Raw genomic sequence first — 24,410 nt, 5'->3', positions numbered from 1 at the left:
GATACAGAAATCTGAAAGGATACAGATGAGTGCTCTCTTTGTGTGCAACAATTTTGACTACCTGGGATTTTAGTTTTCAAATAAAGGAGATAAAGTGAGGGAAGGTGACTTTTCCTCTTAGCTGCTTAATAAAAAAAGCAAGCAGTAAGTCTTCTTCAAAGTGACAATGCTTGTAATCAGGTTGTGTCCAAATATTTTGTGTATTTTACTGGTGTCTCCTGGGTAGCTGGGGTTTCACAGAGGACTTTGTTGACCCACTGTTTTTCAGTTCTTTCCTGGAAAAAAAAGCAAGAGGTGGTTATTTGTTTATACATCAAAGCTAGCTCTGTGAATTAGTCTTTCATTCATAATGAATGAAAATGTTGCCAATATGTGTTAAGACACCACACTTCAGAAAATGGCTATCAGTTATTTGGGGAGAGTAAAATGTGAGGAGAATAGAGGGCTTTGTAAAATAACCCCCTTTCCTACATCCCATTTTTAAACATCTTACTTGAGGATAACAATCACTTGTCCATCTTTAGCTAGAGATTGTATCTTTTTTCCTCTCTGTAGGAGAAAGTAGCACAATCCTTCATGATGTGGGAGGGTTTTAAGGATGGAGCCAAGCTTTAGATTCCCTCTTGCAATGATGAGATACAGATCCAGGCTATTTGTATGACCCATCCTAACCCAACTCTGAATGCTGCAACTGCTTTTTCCAAAGTGGTAGTGTGTCAAACACATTCCATGGACATGCTGTGTTGGACACCCTGCTCAGGACTGCTGCAGAATGGCTTCAGAGATAGTACAGTGGGGATCATGCGAGTCTGTGCTGTCCCGTGTTTCCTCTAGGAAATTCAGCAGATGGGCTATTCAGTCCTAGTTTGTTTTTCTGGAATCTGTTATTTACAAGTGTGGTTCTTTATGGTTTTTTTCAGTTGCCTTTTTAATAATGTCAAGTTTTCCCTCCAGTCTTCTTCATCTCAGCTTGTGCTTTTTTCATTTCTGCTTCAACTGATTGAAGCTTCTGGTGTTGCCTGTAGGGGAAAAAAAAAGAGTAACTTGAGACTTCTATTTTACACAAGCAAGGGATATTGAAAGATATTCCTAGCATGCACACATCAGCAGACATGTGAACAGCACTTCCCAATTAAAACTATAAGAATTTCTACTAGTTCTTAAAGTCCTTGCTAAACAGTGGTCCATAGCTTGAATCCATTAACACCCATCATGGAAAAGTGATCCAGCTATTTATATGGCAGTCATTTTATTTATTTAAATTTGGTTTTGTAAGCTAAAATGAACCCAACTGTTGGGAGGAAAACAACGTGAGGATCTTACAAATATCTTTAAAGCCTCAGACACAATGAAGCAAATTAAACTAGTTTTCTGTGACTTTGGACAACTTTTAGTTCTGATAATTTTCCTTAATGTCTGTGCTACAGCTGCATCAACCCCTGTAAATTAAATAAAGAAACAATTCAAGGCATCTCTGATGTAGCCTGGAAGTTAAATGGTAATCAGCAGCTGGTGATTAAAACATCCATATGACTCAAATCACAAATCCAAAGTCAGCATTTACATTCCACTAGCCTCATTAGCTAGGCACTTTAGTTAATTGGTTCTCCAGTGCAAGTGTTACTAGTTGGCCATTCTGGCCCAGGGATGTGAAGTGCTGCTGCCTCCCTGCCTGCCCTTCCCTGGGGAGCTCGTGCTGCCCTTGCTTGCTGCAGTGGTGTCTCTTCTCAGCCTGGTTTGCAATGCTCAGGTGAAAGCAGGTTTCCCACTTGCTAAAGGGAGCTCACACCCACATTGGTGACTGGTGTGTGTTTCATCACAGCAATTGCTGCCCATTCCTGGTCCCTTTAGGTCTTCAGGAAGCCTTGGGGCTTGAGCCTGCCTTGAGCCTTCACATGAGGCACCTTCATGTAGTGTCTGCAGGTTGCCCAGGTTTTACACCTCTTTGCTCTCTCAGATGTTGTTTTGTGGTCCAGAGAAGCTTTTGTGTCTCCCCACAGAATGTGGGTATGGTAGTCCTCTGCCACAGTAACATCCACTGCTCTGCTGATGCTTCTACTTCTGGAGACGTGGTCAGGGAGGAGGGCAGGAGTGGTCTGGGGAGAGGGTGCATGGCAGGGACAGCCACTGGCTTGATTTCTGCTGCAAGCCCAGAAAACTTATGTTGGGAGCACCTGCTCAGCAGCACATCTCCTAAAAGGGCTTTCTCTTCTTGATGTTTTGGCTTTGGAAGCTGCTGGAGGTCACAGATTAACTGGAGATAGGTGACCATGCAACAGGCTGGGTGAACCTGGTTTTTCTTGCCGCTTGGCCTTCTGCCTTAATCCCATCTGATGGTTTTATTTATTTATTCTAACTGCCTGTGACTGGTGTCCCAATTGTGAGTTTGCTTGTCCACTCATGTTGGCACAAAAGAGTGAGTCTGTGTGTTCTTGGAGTAGAACCCTGCTTTTATAATGCTGCATCTCCATTACTCCATATTAAACAATTGTTTTCTTCTTTGGAGTCTGTTGACTCTTACGCGTGTACCACCTGCACAGTAAAACCCACTGGGCTTCACAGACAAAAGAAATCATTCTGCTATAAGCATACAGATGTTATAAAATGTTGTCATGTTTGTGCAACAGCACTTTTCCAATATTACCTCAGCTGTTCCCCATTTATTTTTAAAACACCACATGGGTCCAATCCTCATTATAAACCTAATTTTAAAGAGTGCTGGAGATACAGCAACAAGACTAAGAAAGATGAAGCCTTTCTACTAAGCCTGGAGACTCTCGAGTGCCAGGTTTCTGCCTGAAGTCATTTTAGCATCAGGTGAAAGAGGAGCAAAAAAGAAGTGTTACTTGTAAAAGGCATGCTGCAGGCTCATTCCAGGCTGCATGCCAAAGCCTTAGATGGTCTTTTGTGTGGAGAGGATGAATCCCTTGGTATCAGAAACCCCTGGATACAGTTCTGAGTTGCAGTATAACCCATCAGAGTTCTCCAGGTGGCACAAAGAGCTGCCTTTGTCCTTCACAGGTCTAAACTGAGGCACCTACTTTAGCAGTGTGCTTGTTCAGGGTTTTTTCTCTCAAGTGTCTGCAGAGTGAGAAGATGCTAGAGAAGAAAAACTTCCAGAGAGCAGATCAGGCTTGGATAAGGTGCTGCTCCCAGTGTATTCCATGCAGACGTACATCACCTGTCCTGACAGCCCATGGGGACCTGCTCTTGCCTTTTGAGCCTGGGCTTCAGGATTAATGGGATGACTCACAAATTCACATTGCTGAGTCATGGAAAATGGGCAGGAAAAGGCAGCTTAGGTGGATCATGTCTGTCCCCTTCTTTATTCCCTGAAGCAGCACTACTTTTAGGAAGGTATGTCAGCCAAACTGTGTGCTGCTATTGTTCTGAGGCTGCCACAGCAAGCGTGAAGGACTAGTCACCATCATATGTCCTTCCTCTGCTGTGGCAGGTGTAGTTTGGCAGAGCTGAGGAGTAGGGCTGCTAGAATTGCTTCTGTTGTTGTATAGTGCTGTAAGTATAGTGCTGACTAGTATTGTGTCACCTGTTTTAGCTTCCTGTGTTTTTTCTAGAAGTGCTTAATTTAGCACTTTAAATAAATAAGTGACCTGTGGGATATGCAAAAATCTAACAGGAGTTCGCTGTGTTTTCCATGTTCATTAATGCTTTCTGGGCACCTCTAGTTAACCATGATGAGGAAGTTTCACTGAATGTGAAGATGCTGCTTGTGTGGGATCCAGTTCACAGGTTTCTGACATTCTGCAAGTTACAGGTTCACGCTTTTGTTGCGTGGTTGGTTGTGTGTAGGTGCTTCTTTTGGCTTACAAGGGATGACAGTGATGTTGTTTGAACATAGAGAGTGTTGGCCCCTCTTCTGGATGGCCAGTGATGGGAGCCTCTACAGAAACAGATTCTGCTTTAGGCATCCTCAGCAGCCCTTACTGGGAAAGAAGGAACCTACTGTAGCTGCATTCCCTGCTCCTAATACAAGCCTCTTTCAGCAGGAAACAGGCTCTGACTTCCAGCCGTGTGTGTGGCTCTCTACAGCAAGCAGTAAGCCCCACAATGCATAGGCATGAAATGTCTTGTAATTCTGAAGCAAGGTAGCTTGAGCATGCAAGGAGAGCTAGTGCCTAGTAAAATTGCAAAGCCATAAGGAATCTGAATGTTTACTGGCTAGGAGATTTTTTTTTTCCCCTGCTGACTGAAGATGGGCTCGTGGTAGAACTGCAACCTCCATGTCTGGCAGAACCACCTCTTGTGTCTGAGCACAGTGAAAGGAATGAACCTCACTCCTCTGCTGGTGCTTTTTCTGGCCCAAATCCAAGGGACAGGATTTAGAAGAGGATATTACTGTGCAGAGGGACTGGACTTAATTTGTGCTTTGGGCCCCTCATCTGTCCCCCCGAATGCTGTGTGGCTCCTGTGCAAAGATAAGAGCCTAATCTCTGCCACTTGCCAACCCATCACCTCCAGACCACAGAGGCCTCTGAAGAGAGGTGGGGAACTGTGATGGGCAGGGCCACAAAGGACCCTGCCATCCATCTTGCTAAAGGTACATCAAAAGGCTTCAATTCTTACTAATTATATGTATTTCTGGCAGGTTTTTAAAATTTTTTTCAACAGTACAATATGTCCTTAATAACTTTCTTTTAAACAGGTTGAAGCCATGAAGAGAGTTCTAGAAAGTCTCAACCTTAATATAGTTGAGATGGTGGATGAAAACGCAACCTTGGATGGTGGAGACGTCTTATTTACAGGTATAATGGTAGTGAATTTGGTGTTTACATGTTCTGACTGCCTTAAAGGCTGTATGTCATTTGACACCAGCATAATAAAATGTCGTTCCTGTGGTTTGTCGAATTGGTTGTTTACTAAATGTCACAAAGGCAGCTGAGAGATGAGTTCTCAGTGCAGCCCTCAATGTGCTGCCTAATACCTGAATAAATGGAGCAGCAGTACACACACTACAAAGAACAGCACTGTGCATACAGATTTTATTTTAGCTTGTAAAGTGCCAATAACAAAAATGCTTTCAATAGTCAGCTGTCTGGGGCTGTTTCATATTTCTTATTACAAGCAGCTAACATTCACCAGACTCGTTTTCAGGACTTGTAAAAGCTTGATGGAGACAATTGTCACTAGTTCAAGGACTTAAATGCAAAAAAATGCATTTTTAGTTTATCAGTAAAGTGGTGGAGTTGCCTGTCATATGTCATGAGCCAGACACCTTACATGCATGGTTGACTTCAAAGATGAAGATACTGCCTGTGTTTTTTGTGTCATTAAACCCATTAGGCATTTTCTCACATCGGCTGCACACAGCATCGCTCCCTGCCTGTGCTGAATGAGCCTGTTTGTTTTGATCAGCATCACAGTAGCCTGGCTGCTTGCCTTAGCTCACCACAGGGAAAGAGGCAGACCAGGAAGGAAGGCCTTTCTAAGGCAGTGCAGATCCGGCACTGATTTTCTCTGGTGCTGGAGGATGCCGGTGATTGCAGATCTGCCTTGAGACCAGAGGAAATCTCAGAGGGAGAGTGAAATGGTCAATCAGTGGTATACTAATCCAGCCCAGCTGTTGTCTTTCCTGACCCAATGACCACTGCAGAGATTTAGAAGAGGAAGCTATTTATGCTTCTGCTGAAATGTGTCTTCTGGTAAAAGATTAATTGCTTTAGATTATCAGCTCACAATTGCAGGTTGCATTCTTTTATGTTGAATTTTCAGTTTAACTACTCATCTTGAGAAAAGAAATATAGAAGATGAAAATACATGAAAGATTGCTTCAGAATGTCTCTAAAGCTGGTCTGCTTTTTTCATTCCAGGCAGAGAATTTTTCGTAGGTCTTTCCAGGCGGACAAATCAACGTGGTGCAGAAATTCTGGCTGACACATTTAAGGTTTGTAGATTCATTCATGCCACAGGAAATACAAGCTGTCATTCACTGCACTAATTTAGTAATTGTAGTGGCCAAGATGTTTGTCATACTCATGTACTTTATTTAAGACCTGATTAAAAAAAACCCCAAAGGTACAAGTTGCTGAAAAGGTTTGAGCATCTTGTAAAGTAGTAGATACCGAAGTTGGATCTGAAATGTGAGATTGCTGCATAAAAATCAGTTGGATAGTGGGAGGCTGTTATTTTTTGAGAGCACATAAACACATTCTTCATATTCTCATCTATCAGCCCGGTGTTCTTTCTGCTGGTCCCTGGAGAGGTTTTATGTACAAACTGTTTAATTAAGCTTTTTAATGTATTTCTTTATAGTCGCAACAATAGTAGTATTTGAAACATGTTCTGGATTTTATGCCAGTCTCCAGACAAGACAAGCTGGTCCAGAGGAGAGTGTCATACTTAAACAGTTGACACTGTGCCCTGAGGTTGAAAATTTGCAGAGAGTAAAATTAATTACGGAATGCCTCCATATAATTATGGAACTAGGACACTTTAAAAATATTTATAGCACCATTCTTTACTCCCATACAGGATTATGCTGTCTCCACAGTCCCTGTTCATGATTCTTTGCATCTGAAGAGCTTTTGCAGCATGGCTGGACCAAACTTGATTGCTATCGGATCAAGTGAAGCTGCACAGAAAGCCCTGAAGGTAAAGCACATAAGAAAAGAATCTAAACAGCAGTCTCTTTCTGGTCTTTTTCTAATATCTGCTTAAGGATGCTGGAATTTTAAAATACATACAGATCAGTGAAAGAGGGAGCAAGAAGTACACGTTAGGGTCTCCTGGGTGTGCAAACCATAAAAAATGTCTATATCAGGCAAGACCATGGTGATGCTAATTTAACTTTAGTTATCTTAAGGAAATAAATGGATTATGCAGGTTGTTATTCACAGCTTTGTAGACTGAAAATGTGATAATTTGGTATTAGAAGGGAGGAAGGAGATATAATCAGACCAGTGGAGATATTTAGTTCAGATGTTGCCATGAGGAAACTTGTCTTTTAGAATTCACAGAGGGGAAGTAATTGTTCTGTCATGAAGAAGGAGGGAGAGGCCCTACACTTGTATAGAGTGTTTATAAACACGAGCAAAATTCAACTACAATACTTGTTGCTCAGTGCTGCGATTTGAACTTGAGCCAGGGCTAATCTGAGAACTCATCAGTTTGATTAAACCCTTCTGCACAGCTTGGCTAATCATGTTGCAGTGCCAAAATCATGTTTGCAGTAACCAAAAATATTTTTTGTCTAAGTTGATCAAATATTGCTGGTAACTACCCATCAAGTAAACACCAGCATTAATCAAGGTACAGTAATAAGCAGATACATTTTTAAAAGAACATGGTAATTAGCAAGATACTCTAGCAATCTCTGATTGTTGGTGGATATATTTTTAAAAATAAATCAACTCTGTCAGTTTTCAGTGTGTTTCTCTGCACTGGACATTGAGCAGCACGTTTGCATGTGTCTGAGGATAATGTTTGCTCACACCCTGCCACCTGAGGTTGGGAGTCTGGCCTGGAGCAGGGTTTTGTCCCATAGCACGTGCTGCTCTCATGCTCCTAGAGAGCTGACAGGTTACATCAGGCAGCCATGTCACAGCAACATTTGGAGTTACACAGAACATGTTCCAGTGAGTTGGATCTGGCTGTTTCTCCAGGAGTCTAAATCTCTTCAGAGAACTTATTGGCAAACAAATGGGTAAACTGTCTGTCTTGGAAATGATGGCACTTGCAGCGCTGCTGATCACCAGCTTACCCTAACATTTGAATTCTTGCTTTTTGACAATGTATTTGTTTACTTGCCTCCAAAACAAAAAAAAATTCAGTTGGCAGTCAGCTTCTTGCAGTCTTGTGGAAACGCAAGTGCGAGAGGATCTTTGAGGCACTGACACTTGGAATTAAAAGCTGCTCCCTGGATTTCAGCAGATCAGCTGAGCTGTAGCAGTGCTGTCAGCTGTTCTGTTACCCCGCAGAGTCTGTGGCAGTACAGTCCCCGGAGCTTCTGCTGAGTCCATTGCCTGGCACAGCCCAACATGCCACTCCTTTATTGGAATAGCTTGTTATTTTAAACCCCTCCTTCATGTTGCCATTTTTCATGACTGGAAATGCAGTCATACAAGCAAGATGATTGACCTGTCTTTAACCATCTCTGGTAATTGAGTTGTTTTCACATGTCACGTTAGGCAACTGCTGCAAGTGAGCTGCCTACATCATGCTATGCTAATATTTTACATTTAAAATAGGATTTATCTTCTTATTAACAATCTTGTTTGAAATAGAAATTTTTCTTGATTGTTCTTACCGGTGCAACTTATGTATCCTTACAATACTTTAAAAACAAAAAAAGAAATTACATCTGGTGCTCACATATGGCCAAGTGCAATTGATCGTGAGTTCAGTGCAGTATGTGTAATGTGAAGCACTGCAAGTGAGCTGGGAAATGAATCCACAGAGTTTAGGATAATAGACCACATGCTAGAAGCAGATAATAAATCAGAAATGACATTTTAACCATTAAATCCTCTTCAGGTTCTGGCAAGTGTAGTGTATTTATTTGGACTGCAGCTGAAAAGTGGCACTTGAGGAAACTTGGTGAAAGAAAGAGACAGATTAAGTGCAGAAAGTACTGGGGCCTCTGGTGACTATCACATCTGAAACTTTAACTTCCCTCTGCTGTTTTCAGCATGCATTTAATTCCTTCTTGTAGTTAAACCTGTTTATAATTCCGTACATGTAATCCACATTTGAACATTGGCCATGGCTATTGAGACAATGAAGCCTGGGATTATTTTTCAGTTCCCTTGGTGAGGCCAGGATTTCCTATAAATATGTCACCTTTGGGCTCTGATCCTGCACTGTCAGAGTTGCTGATCTTTATTGTGAGTGTGACAGTGCCGGTCCCAGTGTAGGGAGGTGATGTGGCAGTGCTGCAGGTGAACACTCTGCACCACTTTTTCCCCAACAAGGGACACAGCCCTGGGGTCTTGTTGGGACAGCAGAAGAACAGGAACTGGCCCGGGACTTAATCCAGTTCAGGTTCCAGTAGCAAAAGCAAAAGCTAGGCAAGGTGATGAAGGGAACTGTTGCACACTCCTTTCTGTAATGTCTTGCTCTATGCTAAATCCAGAAAAGCCACATTTGTGGCTGTTGGTATTGCTTGATACAGAGCACAATTTCCCTCCACTTTGTGATGAGGGAAGACTTGGACAGCAACAGATGATTGTGGACACAGTCCTTGATCAAACCATCTCTGTCACCCTTTGGATAACTCAATAGTAATCCCAAAGGATCTGAGGGTTGCACATGTTGTTCCTGGCTTTGACAAGCTCAACTATTCCCTTGCAAGCAGTATGGATTGTATTTGTAGCAAGTTCCTACTAATAAAGTTCTTCTCTCACCTGTTTAGAAATGAGTCTGTCCTTTGGGTAGGCTCTGATAGCAGGCATTGACCAAAATCTATAGTACAGATATATCTACAGTAGTGCAGGACCAGCCCGAGGGTCTCCCCACAGGGCTCATAGAGAAAGCCTTGGTGTGACCCCACTGATCTGGGGTAATGCAGGGTGTCTGGGGATTGGTGATGGATCTTGGAAGGGAGGGCACTCATCCCACCATATGGCCTGAGCTCAATCCTGCAGTCAGCTGAGTCTGGCATAATCACTCTGAGACCTGGAATAATGGAGTGGCATGTGAAACGTGGGATTTCAGCTGGTCATTTGAGAGGAGTGGATGCTAATTACAGAGGCAGTGTGGCTGTGGAAGATGTCAGGACTGAGCCAGTCAGGGTGCAAGGCAGAGCAGGTGATGCAGCTGATTGTGTAACCCCTCATGTCCCCTCACAGACTTGGCCCAGCAGGACCCAGAGCAGTGGTGACATCTGCACTTTGATGCTGGTCCTTGGTATCCTGGAATCCAGCCTCATTATTCAATGGGATTTCTTTATGGTCAGGAGTGTGTTGAAGTATCTGCAGTAGTGCAGTGACATGACTTTAGCAAATACCTTTCTTTTTTCCTCCTGCTTTCAATAAAAGCTTGGACATGATCATCCTGCCTTGTTCTTGACTCTCTCATTCAATATCTTCTGTTGGGAGTGGAGCTGCTCATTCATCCCCTAAATTATTCCCTGGAGGACGCTATTGCTAATGCAGTTGTTTTGACAGTGGTCAAGGGAGGCTTATCAAAACCGCATCGTAAGGATAAAATAGAAAGGAGTCTCTTTTGGGTAACTGGGCCCTTGGTCTGTATCCAAGCTCTGATCAGAGCAGAGCTTTTAAAGACTTGAGCACAAGGAGTTGTTCTCACATTGGCAGTTGCCCCCATTCCTTTGATTAAATGCCTTTTGTTCTTACTCCATCTTGTGTAACTGAAGTCTCTGCAATGTGCCAGCTTTGAAGAGCTGAGTACTGTTTCCCTGCATGAGAGGAGGGTTACAGTGCCTGGATAAAGCAGAGGGGTTCCCAGCTCCGCCACAGAAGTACCTCCAGAACAGACACCTAAGGGAAAACTTCATCTCTCTGGTGTTCTTAGAAAACAGCCTGTACTGCCATGCAGCAGGAAAAGGCTCAGCTAAATCTGCTCTTCCTGTTCTCTGTGTAGTAACTGTCTTTTCTAGTAATGCACAAGTTTGCATGAAAACATTATCTTTCCTTCCTTAAGAATTCATCATTTGTGCCTCTGCTTATTCCCCACATGAAGTCATAATCCTCTATTTATGCTATCACAATGGGTTGCTGTGGAAATCACTACTAATATTAATAACTCAAAGAAGATGACATCAGGTAGGGAATTAGCAGAAAGTGCAGATGAATGCTGATTTTTTTGTAATGCAGGAACGAAGAAAGGTTAGGGAAATACAAAGAACCATTGAGAACTTTCCCCTTAAAGCTAAACATTAAAAAATGAGACTGCTTTTCTCAGCCTTGTAGATAGGAAAATTAATCAATTTATAAAATTCTATGCACTTTTCTTTATCTCCTTCTGATTCTTCATTGCTTTACGAGTTAGGGGTATACATCATCTCAGAGGATGTAGGTCTTCATTGAGTGCCAGATTACCTCTTACCTTAAAAAGGTCAACTAGTTGTGTTTTAATTTATTTTAGATGTTGTAATAGACACTGCACTTACCTGAGTGTTAGTGCTGTTCAGTTTGCATATGTGCAGAAGAATCTAGTCTTTTGGAAGATAAAGACTCAAAAGTATATATTTATAGACTAGAGGTTATTGTATTAATCAGTTTAGTTTGTTTGTTTGTTTGTTTTTAAAGGGTGAGGAAAGTGTTCCTTTCAATACATGTTTTTCCTCACCAGTAAGGCTGCCAGCCTCAGGAGCTGGCTCAGAGGCTGACTGAGAAGATGTCATTTGCCTTGCGTAAATGGGGACTCATGTTTCTATTCCTTTGCTTCTTTTTTTTCCCTTTGACTATTCTCTCCCTGGGTTCCTGTTCCAAAAGACAGGATGTTCGTGCTCTCGCCTTCTCGACTGAAAACAACAGCCCACGTAATCCACTTCCTTTTGTCCTTCTCAGGTCATGCTTTCCCTTTGCAGTGGTCCTTGGCAGAGCTGGCAGGCAGGTGACAGTGTGGCCATGAGGGCTGGTGGCTTGGGGGCAGAGCAGTGCAGGTGTGTACATGAACAACACTCAGTGCCCATCACATCTGTGGTGATGCAAAAGGCGTCGTGCGCCAGGAAAAGCCAAGGAGCAGGGTGGGAGATGTTGCTTAAAAGAACTCTTCCTTCTGGAAAACATGACTGGGAGGGTGCAGCAGGGAGGCAAAGCCCAAAGCCCAGCTGCTGAGACCGTGGGTGGTAGGCGGAAATTAAAGCAACACTCTGGCTGTGTATGGACTAAGAAGTTTGGCGTACTGACCATGGCAGACCGGGGCACTGCTGGCTTCACAGAGATCTTGAATGTAGTTTGCATCTGTAGGTCTGTGCTGTCCTATCCTGTATCTCTATCAGACTTTAGGTACCTGACAGGAAGGCTCAGATCATTCTCCTTTGATTTATGCTGCTCAAAGTGGCTGTGATGTCCCCTTCCTACTGAGTCTACTACTCTGTTGTCTCTCCTGCTTGTCTGCATGTCAGGGGGGACACTCCTCATAGATCTCGATATTCCAGCAAGGTCCCTGGCTTTTCCAGCTCTGTTCTTCTGTCCCCTCTGGTCAGCCTAGCCAAGTGTTTCATGGTCACTGCTGTGTTTCAAGGAAATTCTGAGAAGCTGCTGAGTCCCTGCTCAAGCCATGTGGCACTGTGGCACAGCTTACCAGCCCCACTCTGTCCTGCATTTTCTTGTGTTGAACCCAAAGGCTGCTGCTTTCTCTCTCCAGTGCCAATTGTTTCTCTAAATATGAAGAAATGAGGAAGGAACTTAGAGGACAGGCAGGGTAATAAAACAGTGCATGAATTTCAGTTTAAGTGTAAAGTGATGTGCAGCAGGGACAGAGAGAATAACAATTCTGAATGTTACTCTGATGTTGCTCTGAACATCACACATGAAATAATGTGCTCTGACTGATCATTACTGCAGAAATGAGATCCTGGGCTTGTTGAAATTTCTAGCTCAGCTGAAAACCAAACAGAGAATGTCATTATGCCACTGATAAAGCTGTGGCGCATCAGCATGTTGTCTCTGGTGTGCTTTTTGCATGCACAGGCCCTTCATTTCAAAAAAGGTAAAGTATAACTGGAAAGATTCAGAAAAGTTCAGTAAGGAGTGATGGATGCCTGGACAGCTTGCCTAAGGAGACAAACTAAGCAAGCTATGGCTATAACCTGGAAAAAAGACAACTAAGATGGGATCATAGATGCCTAAAAAGTCAGGAATGATGTGGAAAAGGTGACCGGGGATCAATTGTTCACTGTCTCTTCCAGTGCAAGAACCAGGCGAGCTCTAAAAGTATGCAAAGATAAACTCTAAAGGGGCGGGTTCAAAAACAGGAAGGAAAAGAAATGTTTCCTTGCACAAGACCTGTCTGAACTCTGTAGCTACCTTGCTACGTGTTCAAAAGCAAACTGGGCAGACCCCTGGGCCTAGGACAGTGCTGAGCTGGTATCACTCTGTATGACAGCTGATGAGTTGATGTTCCTGGAAACCATGTACCAAATCTTGGTCACCTCCAGTCCCTATCTTGAGATGCAAAAGTGGGTATCATCACCTCTCACCTGAGGCTGGAGACACCCCACCATGCAGCACTAAAAAAGAAGCTCTTCCAGGTGCTGCAAGGATTTTAAAAAAGCAGATTTGGCAGTCAGCAGTATTTTCCAGGTAGCAAGCACTAATTTACCTTTCTCAGCCATCCCTCCAGATGGCAATGCACTGGCCAGGTGCCTGTCCTCATCTCTTGCCTTTGTTGTGTAAGGGCATAGACCTGATGTTGTTCCCAGACAAGCGGTCTTTCCTCCAAGCAGAAAAGAAACATGTTGTCCTTCCAAACTCTCATCCAGCCTGGGGGAATGTGACTGCCTATTGCTGTTATTCTTCTCATCAGTTTTAGTTGCCCTGCACCACAAAAATACTTCATTTTTGTCATCATAGGCAAAACCTTGATGTAGTTTAATCTTTTCTCACACCTTTCATTCTCTTGGATCCCGGGCCAAAGGCCGCTTAAGCATCAGCACAAAACAGGCCAAAGTTCAATGTGCTTGGAAAGAAACAAAAGAGATGGGATAGAAAAAATATCTTAAATAGTTTGACGTGACTAGTTTTCTTTGAAGAATACTTTGACTTGAAGGATTTAAGAAAAGATAGCTGAAAGCTGGTGAGGGAATGATCCCGTGGGTGTAGGGTTACATGCATTCAACTTGAGCTTAGATTTGATTTTTCTTTTAAATGTTAGGGGTCAGAAGAAAAGGGGTAATCAATATAAACATCAAACCCTGGAAATCTTGGCTTCTGCTTCTCTGTCAGCATCACATAGGCATTTTTAAGTGTGGTGTTCAACGCCTTGTTAGCAAGAGGAACATTCAGTGTATGTTTGGTTTTGCTTGTGGGGAGTTGGAGATGGAAATGTGCATTGCAGGTGGGTTTGGTCGCTCTCTGTCCTGCAGCAATCTGGATGTGAGTAGGTCTCAGAGTGAGTAGGCAGCAGGGCCTAGACTGGGGCCTTCCTCATGGAGGGGGGAAAATTTGTAGCTAGGCTTGGCCTCTTTTAAAAGTGCATGCAGTCATCTTAGCTCTGTCAGTGATAATAGTCCCAAAAAGCATACACATTTTTCCTTCATGCATAATGCTGCTTCATAGTTAGGATTATTTAGCTTATCCATTACCTCAGTTGTCTGAGGACACACTGTAAAAAAAACTATAGAGAAGGCATTTTAGGCTATGTGAATGACTTCAACATAAGGAAAGCATGACTAAGGGCTGAGAGAATGTGCAGTGAAAATTACCCTCCTTAGGCTGAAGAAAATTCCCAGAAAAACTAGGCACGCGGGAAATGCCTGGCTCTTAACGTAGCTGGTTGTACAACATTTGTGGACAGAAAGCCAGCCCTCTATAAATGCATCTTATTTTGGGATGTATCTGATAGAAAATACAATCAAAGGACCTTGCTTTTATCTCCTTTTCTCTGCCCTGGAGTAAATCTGGCCAGGCACATGTACTTAATGACTTCACATAATAGAAATATAGAAAACCACAAGGGTCTGTAAAGTACTGTGATTGTGTCATATTGGTGCATTTCTGCTGCATCCAGAGCCTCCCTGTGGGGCAGGTTTGGGGTGTTATTGCCTGGGCACTCTCTCAAATAAGTGATTTTTAAAATTTTAAAAGTGGTTTTTAAAATTTTACTGCAACAGTCAGGCATAGTTATAATAGCGATGAAAGCTTGCAAATATGATTTGCCTTTCATCTTAAGAGCTGAGGAAGAGAGTAATCTTGTATTGTCAAACCTCCAGTTACCAATAAAAGCTTTCTTGTGGTGTTGTTCCAGCTAGCTGAGATCCGAGTCCCACTGTCACAGCTGTCCCCTGAAACTCCTGTGCTGCTTTGTCTCACTGTCTCACTCAGGGTTTCTCATTTGTTTCTGAACTAATTCAGCCACCATTTGTGTGTTTTTTAATATTGAAAACAATCCTCTTAACGTGCCCTTTAGCATCATCTCCCAGGCTTCCCAAAGCCGGTCCTTGAGGCACTAGAGCCCTGCCACTTGTCCTTTATTTCTGCTTGCTGCTGCAGTTCTCACTTCAGCATTTTGCAGAAGCAAATGAATGGGAGACTTGTCTTTACCCTTCAGCTTAAGAATTTTTCATAATTCCATATGGAAGTGTTTTGCAGTGATTCACAATGTATTTCTGATGAATGAGCTGTTCCTACAGAAAACCTACAATATCAGAATTATGTTTCCAACAAGGAGTGAAGGAAGAACAACTGTTTGGGAGCTTAGTGAAATCCAGATATAGTGGCTTTTCTACTGATACATGTACAGATTTAATAAATGTTTGCTTAGTCAAGACTTAAAAACATTACGTAGGAAGGGAAGCTGCTGGTAGAGGACATGTCTGCTGACCGTGGTTACCAGGTAGAAGAGCCACACTAGGGCTTGTCTCCTGCTGCTGGATGTCTGCAACATCAAGGAAAGCAGAATAAAACACATCTTGGCAACATAACAGAAACAAAATTACAAAAAAGAAAATCAACTCTGCTAAAGCACATGAAAATACAAAATTACATCTGGTGAAGTAAAGGTGCAAGGATTTTTTCCCAGAAAAACACATTAACCTTTTATGGAGGTAGATGTGTCCTTGGGAACTTGGGAGAGTTTCATAACATGAGAAGGAACAAGAAATGACAATCTGATAACACTTCCTCAAGAATGCATGGCATTCTTTGTTGTGAGTTTCATGTTCTCTGCGGGATGTGGATGACTCAGGCCAGAACCTGAAAAATGTATCCAGACCTATAAAGGAATTACTTACCATAGGTGTGGGCAAGCATGAGTTTTTTGTTGCTTCTATGTTGTAGACCCTGTTATAGATCAGCTACATGTAGTATTTTTTTAATGAATGAGAAGTAGTACAGATTAATGATCTTGCAAACAACTTAATGACAAACTTAACTGTGCCTAAAATTGAAGTCTGCTTTCTGCTGTGTGATGTAAATCTCTGGGTTCTCCCTGAGAAGGGAATCTAGTTGAAAAATCTAGTTAACAAAATACGAGGCTTTTCTAAAGATAATATTAATGTGAATATTTTAAGCTGAAAAAAAGCCTTTTCTTTCTGTTTGCATCTTTGCAATGTATGTGGGAACATAGGTGGGCTGGGGGAGAAACAGGAACACTTGCATTTAATTAGGCTTTCAGAGGGACCAAAGTTTTGGATTTTGAGCCTTGTTCAATTCTGCATTACTCTTGGTCTCTGTGAGGCCAAAGCTGATGTAAAGCTGCAATGCTACAATGGGGAGTTAGGCATCTTGTCTTCAGGCTTTTCCTATCCTTACTAAAAAAGGATCTGATCCAAAACATGGGATTGCATGCTTGTCATGTCCTGAGAGTCTCTGTCTCTGAAATTCCAGCCAGCCAGGCTCTACCTTTGTGTATGAGCCTTATATTTATAACCCAGACCTCTGAAACCCAGCAGCTCTTCTGTTGCAAGGGGTTTATTGTGTTGTCCCCTTGGGAACGAGGATTAGCGCAGACGTGCCCGCTCGCTCCCCAGCACAGGTGCTTAGTGAAAGAGTAACTGCTTGCAAAGCAGAACGGAGGTCCTTGAAAAGAATTAAGATTGGGCTGATATCCAAGCTGGGAACCGTTCCTGTCCTGTTTGGTTTAGTTCATGCTCATTATATAAATATTGAACAATGGTTCCTTTTTTTGAAGGTGGTGAGCACCTATAGTCTCAATCAGTGTCAGGAGCGGTTTTGCATACTCGGTGTGCAATCCTTGAGGAAAAGACCCCACAGAGGATGCTTACCAAGTGCCCTACTTAATCCTGCTGCTTGCAGGAACCATTGCACAAAGGTTTTTACTGCTCCTTTCAGATAGGTTTCGTAGATTCTTCCTTAAAGGGCAGACATAAAAGGAGATATCCTTACTTGCCACATAGCAAAATGGCCCTTGACTGCCTTGACAATCACAGTTAGCTATTTTTGAAGATTTTGTCCTCCCATTTGTTTGGGACTGCTGATGTGTTTGATGTAAATAGCTGCACTTCATGTCTCCTGGCAGACCATGCAACAGATGAGCGACCACCGCTACGACAAGCTGACAGTGCCTGACGATGCCGCAGCAAACTGCGTCTACTTAAACATTCCCAGCAAAGGGCACGTCCTGCTGCACCGAGCCCCCGAGGAGTACCCGGAGAGCGCGAAGGTGAGAGCCACGCTGGGGGTGCTCCGGCATCCCCACCTCGCTGGGAGGTTGCTGGGGATTGAAATCGGGTGCTTTTCAGAATGGGCTGTGGTCTCCCTTTGTGGAAATAGCAGATGGCAACAGCTGGGAGGCCTGGGCTCTGTTCTCAGCTCCACTATTGGTGAGACTTGGTCACTTGTGCCTGTGGTGCCCTTTCCACATAACTGGATGTAGCAGCAGCTCCCTTGCTGCAGTATGATGTGTGTGAATCCCATAGCCAGAAGGCCACGTGCCCTGTAAATGTTCATGTTGATTAACAGTGATGGGATGGCTTGGCACCTGCTGACAAATCCATGTCTGTTCATTCTGTAAATACTTAGAGAAAAGGGAAAACGGAGGTGTAAAGTGTAATGATTTTCCCTTACATTTTCTTTCTTAACAGGTATTTGAAAAACTGAAGGACCACATGCTGATTCCAATAGCCAACACAGAACTGGAGAAAGTAGATGGGGCACTCACCTGTTGCTCTGTGCTTATTAACAAAGCTTCAGAATTATGAGTTTACAGAGTCCCTCCCTTGTAACTGGCAATAATGTTACACACAAGGTAGACGAATCTGTATCCACACTTTTATTGTTTTTATTGACAATCTACTGTACCACTGTGCTACTAACCCTTGTTTACAATTTTTTGCATTGTGAATTTTTATTATGTCCTTGCAGATGGTATTTAAGGTGGATGTAGGGTTTTTTGGGAGCACATAACTCTGAAGTAAGTTAGTCCCATGGGCTAGCAGAAGATAATTATAATGGCTAACCCTTAGCTTTAGTGATTTAACATATCTGTGTGAAAATTTTGTGAAACCCAGCTAATTCTCAGTATTTCAAGCACCTCTGTTGTCTTTGCACTGTTCCCTTCTGTCTTCTTTTCTCTTGCTTCCTTGTTCTACATGTCTTTTTCCTTCCTCAGTCTTCTACTTTCAGTAGTGCAAGGTATTGGGGGGACTGAAGAAAACTCGGTGGGCTCATGAGCCGGGTACCTTGTGTGGTAGGGAAGCTTTCCGTACACTAGCTGGAACAGTGGGCAGTGCTCACTGTCCTGGCCATATCACAGTGCTGCTGCTGGGCAGAGCTGTGGCTGGAGTCTGCTTCAGGCACCAGGTACCAACTTTGGAAAAGCTTCCTCTGATGGGAATGTTCAAGGGCAATGATTGCCTGGGAAACTTGCACGACAGAAGAAGAGAGTAGTGCAGCCACACAAGTTGCCTCCTGCAAACTCAGGTCCCAGTTTCTTGCTAAGACCATGACTTTCAATGTGGTGAGAATGGGAGAGAAGTTTTTAAAAAGGCCAGATCCTAGGAAGCCTCTGGACCACAAAAATTAAAGGCAGAGATGCTTTTGAAAAAGTTTAACCTACAAAAGAAATCTAAAGTATGGGGGAGTTAAATCTCTTTGTTTACATCTTAAAATTTATTTACTTCTCCTTTCTGTTTTCTCTTCTTTTGGAGGCCACTTACTAGCAAAACTGAAAAGAAAAGGGTGATAGAAGGAGTTGAAGGACAGCTATTCCTGGATTATGCCCATGAATAAGGGAAGCTATTTTTTTCCTGGAAGATTGGCATTTTTACTTTATCTGCCCTTGGGACAGCTTTCCTTGGAACAATAACCATCTTATATTTTTTTAGTGGCATGAGTATTCACTGTGGTATTCAGTTAAGGCAAATACAATTTTTGTAGCAAATTCCACATGTTTACCCACTGAGTCACAGCTTTTTTTTTTTCACCACCACAAAGTGAAACACACACCATTGTATTCACATGCTTCTTGTTAAATCATTTGTAAACTAAAGATGGGAGAAATTCCCAAACAGAGGCAGTAGTGGGAACTCTCCAGAGACAGACAAATAGTCTGAACATGTTATCAGCTTCCTAGACATCTCCTCCACCTTTCCTGAACCACTTGTGGCATGTTGCTGAGGTACAGTAGGGAGTGAGGGGGCTCGGGCAATATGGTCTGCAGGAAAACAAACAGTATTAACCAAGTACACACCGGGATATCCTTGGGAAACCTGTGTGCTGGCTTTGTGTGCTAATAAGGGAGAAAACACAAGTACTCATACTCGTAGGTTCTCTCCAGCATATCTCACCCTGCATCTCAGTGGTAATGGGGGGAAAACCTCCTGGCAGCTACCAGGGTACCCCTTGTGCTTCGTGGGTGCACTGTAGGTTGTGATGACACGAGGGATCGTGGGGAAGAGAGCAGTGACGAGCAAATAAATGGTATGTGGAAAGAGCGTGTCCCAAAGGAAGTTCTTCAGCCAGCCAAACAGCAAGTGGGAGGGGGGGGTTTCTATTTATGACTCTGCCTATGACTCTACTAACCAAAGGGTTATCCCAATGTTTCCCCTTTGTCCCTTCCATTCCCATGCACCATCATTTAAACCTGAGCCAGGTGATCAGGCTCTAAGGATGTAAATGTTGCAGTGGGGAATCATTTTCTGCCTTCCCTTGGTGCTTTTTAAATATTTAATAAAGTGTCACGTATTTTAAGATAACTTGACATTAAACAGAGATTTTGTGCCAAAAAGTGGCCCTGCAGTATTGAGCTGTGAGCACCTAAAGGCAAGCTGTACTCTGTTAAAAACCTGTGCAGCGGTGGGAGCTGTCGTACAAAGCTGAAACAGTCCCCCCCCAGCCCGACTTGTCCATGTACCTCCTGGGGCCTGGCCCCTATCCGTGTCCTTCAGTCCCTCTTCCCTCCTCTTACTAGGGAGCCAGAGCATCCAGCTGCACTGGGAGTGTTAGGCTGTAGGATTTCTATTTTATTTATTGTTAAATATTTCTGTTGTATTTTTTTTTTCCTTCTTCCACCCTCTCTCATCTTTCACCTGTCTCCTTCCTCAGACTCTCATTTCTAGTTTGCTCATCAAGGCATGATGAGCACTTTTCTCTTTTAATCCCAAGTGATTCTGCCTTCTGTTGCCTCAGTTCTTACTTGAGTCTTTTTCTTCACTTCTCCTTCTTCACTGTTCGTTCCAAAGTATCCCAAGCCATGATGGACTCTCCTAAACTTACTTCCTCCTTGAGCAGGTGCCAGGAGAGAAGAGAAACTGAAGGGGCTGCTTTGGGTCTGAGCAACTTATTTTGAGCTGTAAGGATGACAGTCAGCAGGAGCTGTAGATCCAGAGAGGAACGAGGGTGACCTCTTTTTAAGATTTCTCCAGAAAAAAAGAACCATTTCTGGTGACACTGTTGTTACCTTGTGTGCTTGAAAGCCGTAGAATGGGTGACAGTGAATTGCCCATGCTCACTAGGGGAGGGGGAGGAGGAGTCGGGATTTCAGTGCTGAGAAGCAGCTATGTAGACAGAGAGGCTGGTTTTTCATCTCTTGCCATTGAGATTTCCTTGGCTTCAGGGCTGCATTGTGGTATACAGAAAGCAAGGGAGTGGCTGAGGGACCCAAATTCCTTCAGGTGTTGTATTCAAACTGTCCAACTTCAGGCACAGAATTTAGGTGCTCTAAAACCACACCTGCTTTCTCTCTGTTGACCTCAGTAGGAATCGCAGCCTCTTAACATAGATGCTCTTGTTGAAAAGAGTTACCTAAGCTGGTTAGTGGGATCACCCTCACCTCACAGCTTCTAGTGCTAATCTTTATTCTGGCATTAGAGATAAAAACATTATGAGCACTTCAGTTTATGTATTTTCAGTATGGTACTAAGAACTAAAATCATGCCAAATGCTTCATGTTCTTGCTGTTTGCTGTTTGTTTTTTTTTTTTTTTCTGTTGCCCAAACAAAGAATTCAGTTGTGAGGACATTTCTGCAGTGACACATGTGCATCTAATGCATGTCCTGTACATTTTGTCACCAGAACATTTCTCAGATGCCTGATACAAATCATCATTCTTGATTAATATAAATGATAAAATAAAATCCCAAACCAAAAAAGGAGATGAGACACTGAACACTGATAGTTGCCCACATAAAACTCTTGATAACAACTGTGAGGCTGTATGACAGAGCAGGCCAGTACAGAAATTCTTGTGGTAATAGCTCAGCCATGGGGCTTGAATTACTCATCAAAGGATTTTTCCTTTCAGCAGTCAGTTTAGCTCAGTTGAAATGAAAGAGCTACAATGTGCATTATAGATACTTCATGGATGTTATCTTTGCTAAGAGTTTAGGGAGATCTGTGATATGTGGGTTTCTTTCTTACACAGAATGTGAATACAGTGTCTCCCTCTGTAATGAAAATGTGAATGCATACTGTACCTTATGAGATAAACTTGAATTCTTCCATTTATGTATTTTTGTGTTTACCATGCTAATATTCAGTTTTAAATAGATGCCACTGTGTGAAGCTAAGCTCTGATTTTTTTGTGATTTTCATGTGATAGGAATAGAGCTCATATGTACCACTATGTCCAGTTTTGAAAACAAAAAGCCAGTACACAGAATGCTGTTTGTTCACAGCAAATTGGAAAAGATGGAAAAAAATGAGCTTTTGATTTTGTTCAGCTTCATATATGTTGTATCAATGAAGTCAGAGCCAAATTAATAGAAAACATCCACATGGAGCCATTTGAGGAAAATAATTTACTATTTAAGATTGTCTATTTTTGCTTTTATCAATAAGGAAGCTGAAAAGATAAGCCTGCTTAAAGAATGGTATTTGTTAAGTGATTGTGAACAAAGTATCAGTGGATCTCATGTATTTTCAGAGAAGTTTTAACTGGACGTGTGATGTAAATTGTATAGAGCTGTATGTGAATCGTGTTAGTCACTGTTTTACATTGTATTGTTCTGCAGTGCACAAATGTGACTACTGAACACAGAAGCGTTACATTCAGTAAACTTACAATCTTGTTGCAGTATGTAATTCCCCACTTTTTGTGCCAAAAACATCAATATGTTCCATAATCAGTTCTACTAGAGGTTTGCACTTTGATTTAATTTTTTTTGTGGCTCTTGCAGTTTCAATACTATATATCCCCATCACGAAGGAATAAAGTGTCAGTTGTACCGTGCCCTGTGTAGTTTGTGCTTCTTGTTTTGGAACTGAAAGGATATGTATTTAATTCAGTACTGTTTCATGCTGTCTTTTTATTCCCAGGCTTATTGCATACCTAGAAGTAAAGCCGATTATAGACACTAGCACTAAAAAATCCTTAAGCCTGTTAGGAGAAATACTGACTCTTTAAAAACAAATAATAATTTTAGACTCTACATTTAAGAATAATGTATAGAGAGGAGCTACTGCCTGTGAGTGGTTGTGATTAATTGAATTACTGTCCAAGGTAACTGAACAGATGTTAGCATAGTACAGTATGTTTCTCTGTAGTGCCTGTATTTACTGTAACTTACAAAAGGTGAAACTACAAAGGTTTAGTGGCATTCCCATTATGGTTCAATTATTCACATAGCTCTTGTGTCTTTTCTCCCCACAATCTCAGGAGAGGTGATTGCACTCCAGACATTGCTTTGAGGTACCATGACAGATAATTGCATGTCTTATGTTTAAATACTTCCTGTTGTGTGCTACAAATAGCACACATGGGGCTACTCTCTGCTTGTACCCTTGGGCTCTAATGCCAGTAGGTTCCAATATTAGGATCCAGAAGCTGGGAAGACCATGCAGTTACTCCAGGCTTCATGAACGTGTGTATAGGGGCTTGTGGGCCGTCAGTGCCATCTCCTGGCAATCCAGAAGTCAATTGTTCAAGGCCTCAATATTGTTCTTTCAACTTTTTAAGAAACCCAAGATAATTTAACAGAGTAGGAATTAATGAACTGTAGCAAAATAATTACATCACTTTCAAACCGTACTTTGCTAGTATAATAGGACTTTAAACAAATCATAATCTATTATTCTCCTTGCCTGAGAAGTAGAGACAAAGGATCTAACTACAGCCTTTATATTGATTTTACAAGACTGGTTAAAAGTGATTCTTATAAAAGTGATTTTTTTAAAGTGATTCTTTTTATGCAAATATATTTAAACCAGTGCTGTGCCTAATGCGAATACATTTAGTGTGATGCAGTTAATATTTTAAATTATTTCATTTACGTGTGTACCCATGTCTACAGGAGAGAGTTGGTACCAATTTACTTGACTTTGGTTCTAAATGGCAATGATTAAAAATTATGAAATATCGACAAGCCACACCTGCTTGCCACATTAAGAAGTTTCTCACAGAATATCAAACCTGAAAAAAGCAAAATCATAGTAATTTAACAAGGAGTGTTCTTTGCAAAACTTAGCTGTAGGATATTACTTCACCAAGTAGAGACTTCTACACTTGAATGTACAGATTCAGTCCCCACTCTAAGTACATGCTGCTTAAAGAACATCAGTCACTGTCTCCTGCTTCATGAAGTCCAGACATGCTGCTGCTCTTAACAGCTTAACCCCCAAAAAGTTATGATTGCTGTGGTTTAGTACCTGAAAACATTCCACTGGTCGCTGCAGATATCTATTGAGTTTGGGTGGGGCCCTCGATCTGTAACTAAACCAAACTCCTTCCCTTCTTTGTCACTGGCAGCTTTCCTCCTCCTCCTCCCTAAGGAATTGTGATGTAGAGTCCCACAGCTCTCACAGGGCCTGGGCTGTCCTGCCAGCTCCAGAAGGGGGTTGTCCTGAGTACCCAGACCCCTGAGCAAGGATCAGGAGCAGAACGGAGATGCTGCCTGGAGAGGGTTGATCAGTGAGGGCAGAAGGGGAAGAAAACCTGGAGCCAGTCACAGCTCTGAAAAGCTGAGCGACCTCTTAGAAACTGTGACAGTGTTGCAACATTTTCTTCACAGGGAGTTTTGTAAAAACCTCTAGGTTGCAAACTGTTTTCAAAATCCATTTTGGAAATTTACTTTAGAAATTTATACTAGAGGGACATACTCATAAAACAACACCATGTCCAAAATCTTCCCAGCTGCTTTGAAAGAAATGATCCCTAACTCACTCTACATTGAGGCTCTCTTCTGAGTATTGAGTGGCTGTTACTCTCCTGAAATGAGTTTCATGCAGAGAATAGCCTTCTTCCTGCTGCCTGGACCATTAAATCCTGGTAGGGTGTTTTGGCATTAAGTATGCTAAAATATATTCTATTCTTGGATTCTCTAACCACATGCTCTCTTCCTGACTGCTGAAGTTAAATCATTCCAGTTTGTC

At 42.4% G+C, this 24,410-nt stretch overlaps 1 protein-coding gene across 3 annotated transcripts in view; it reads left to right on the top strand.

Annotated features, from left to right (window-relative positions):
• The window catches only part of DDAH1 (dimethylarginine dimethylaminohydrolase 1), a 97,050-nt gene extending 74,778 nt beyond the window's left edge, over positions 1-22,272 (top strand). For all 3 annotated transcript variants that reach the window (XM_039555949.1, XM_039555950.1, XM_039555948.1), the window contains 5 exons: positions 4,664-4,763; positions 5,829-5,902; positions 6,490-6,609; positions 17,122-17,265; positions 17,687-22,272. In XM_039555949.1, coding sequence (XP_039411883.1) covers positions 4,664-4,763; positions 5,829-5,902; positions 6,490-6,609; positions 17,122-17,265; positions 17,687-17,803 — 555 coding nt within the window. In that variant the 3' untranslated portion in view covers positions 17,804-22,272. The remainder of the gene's footprint in view (positions 1-4,663; positions 4,764-5,828; positions 5,903-6,489; positions 6,610-17,121; positions 17,266-17,686) is intronic.
• Positions 22,273-24,410: the final 2,138 nt, after the last annotated feature.

Source organism: Corvus cornix, chromosome 8 (genome assembly GCF_000738735.6).
Source record: "Corvus cornix cornix isolate S_Up_H32 chromosome 8, ASM73873v5, whole genome shotgun sequence".
Lineage (NCBI taxonomy): Eukaryota > Metazoa > Chordata > Aves > Passeriformes > Corvidae > Corvus > Corvus cornix.
This window is presented reverse-complemented; position numbering and strand designations above follow the sequence as displayed.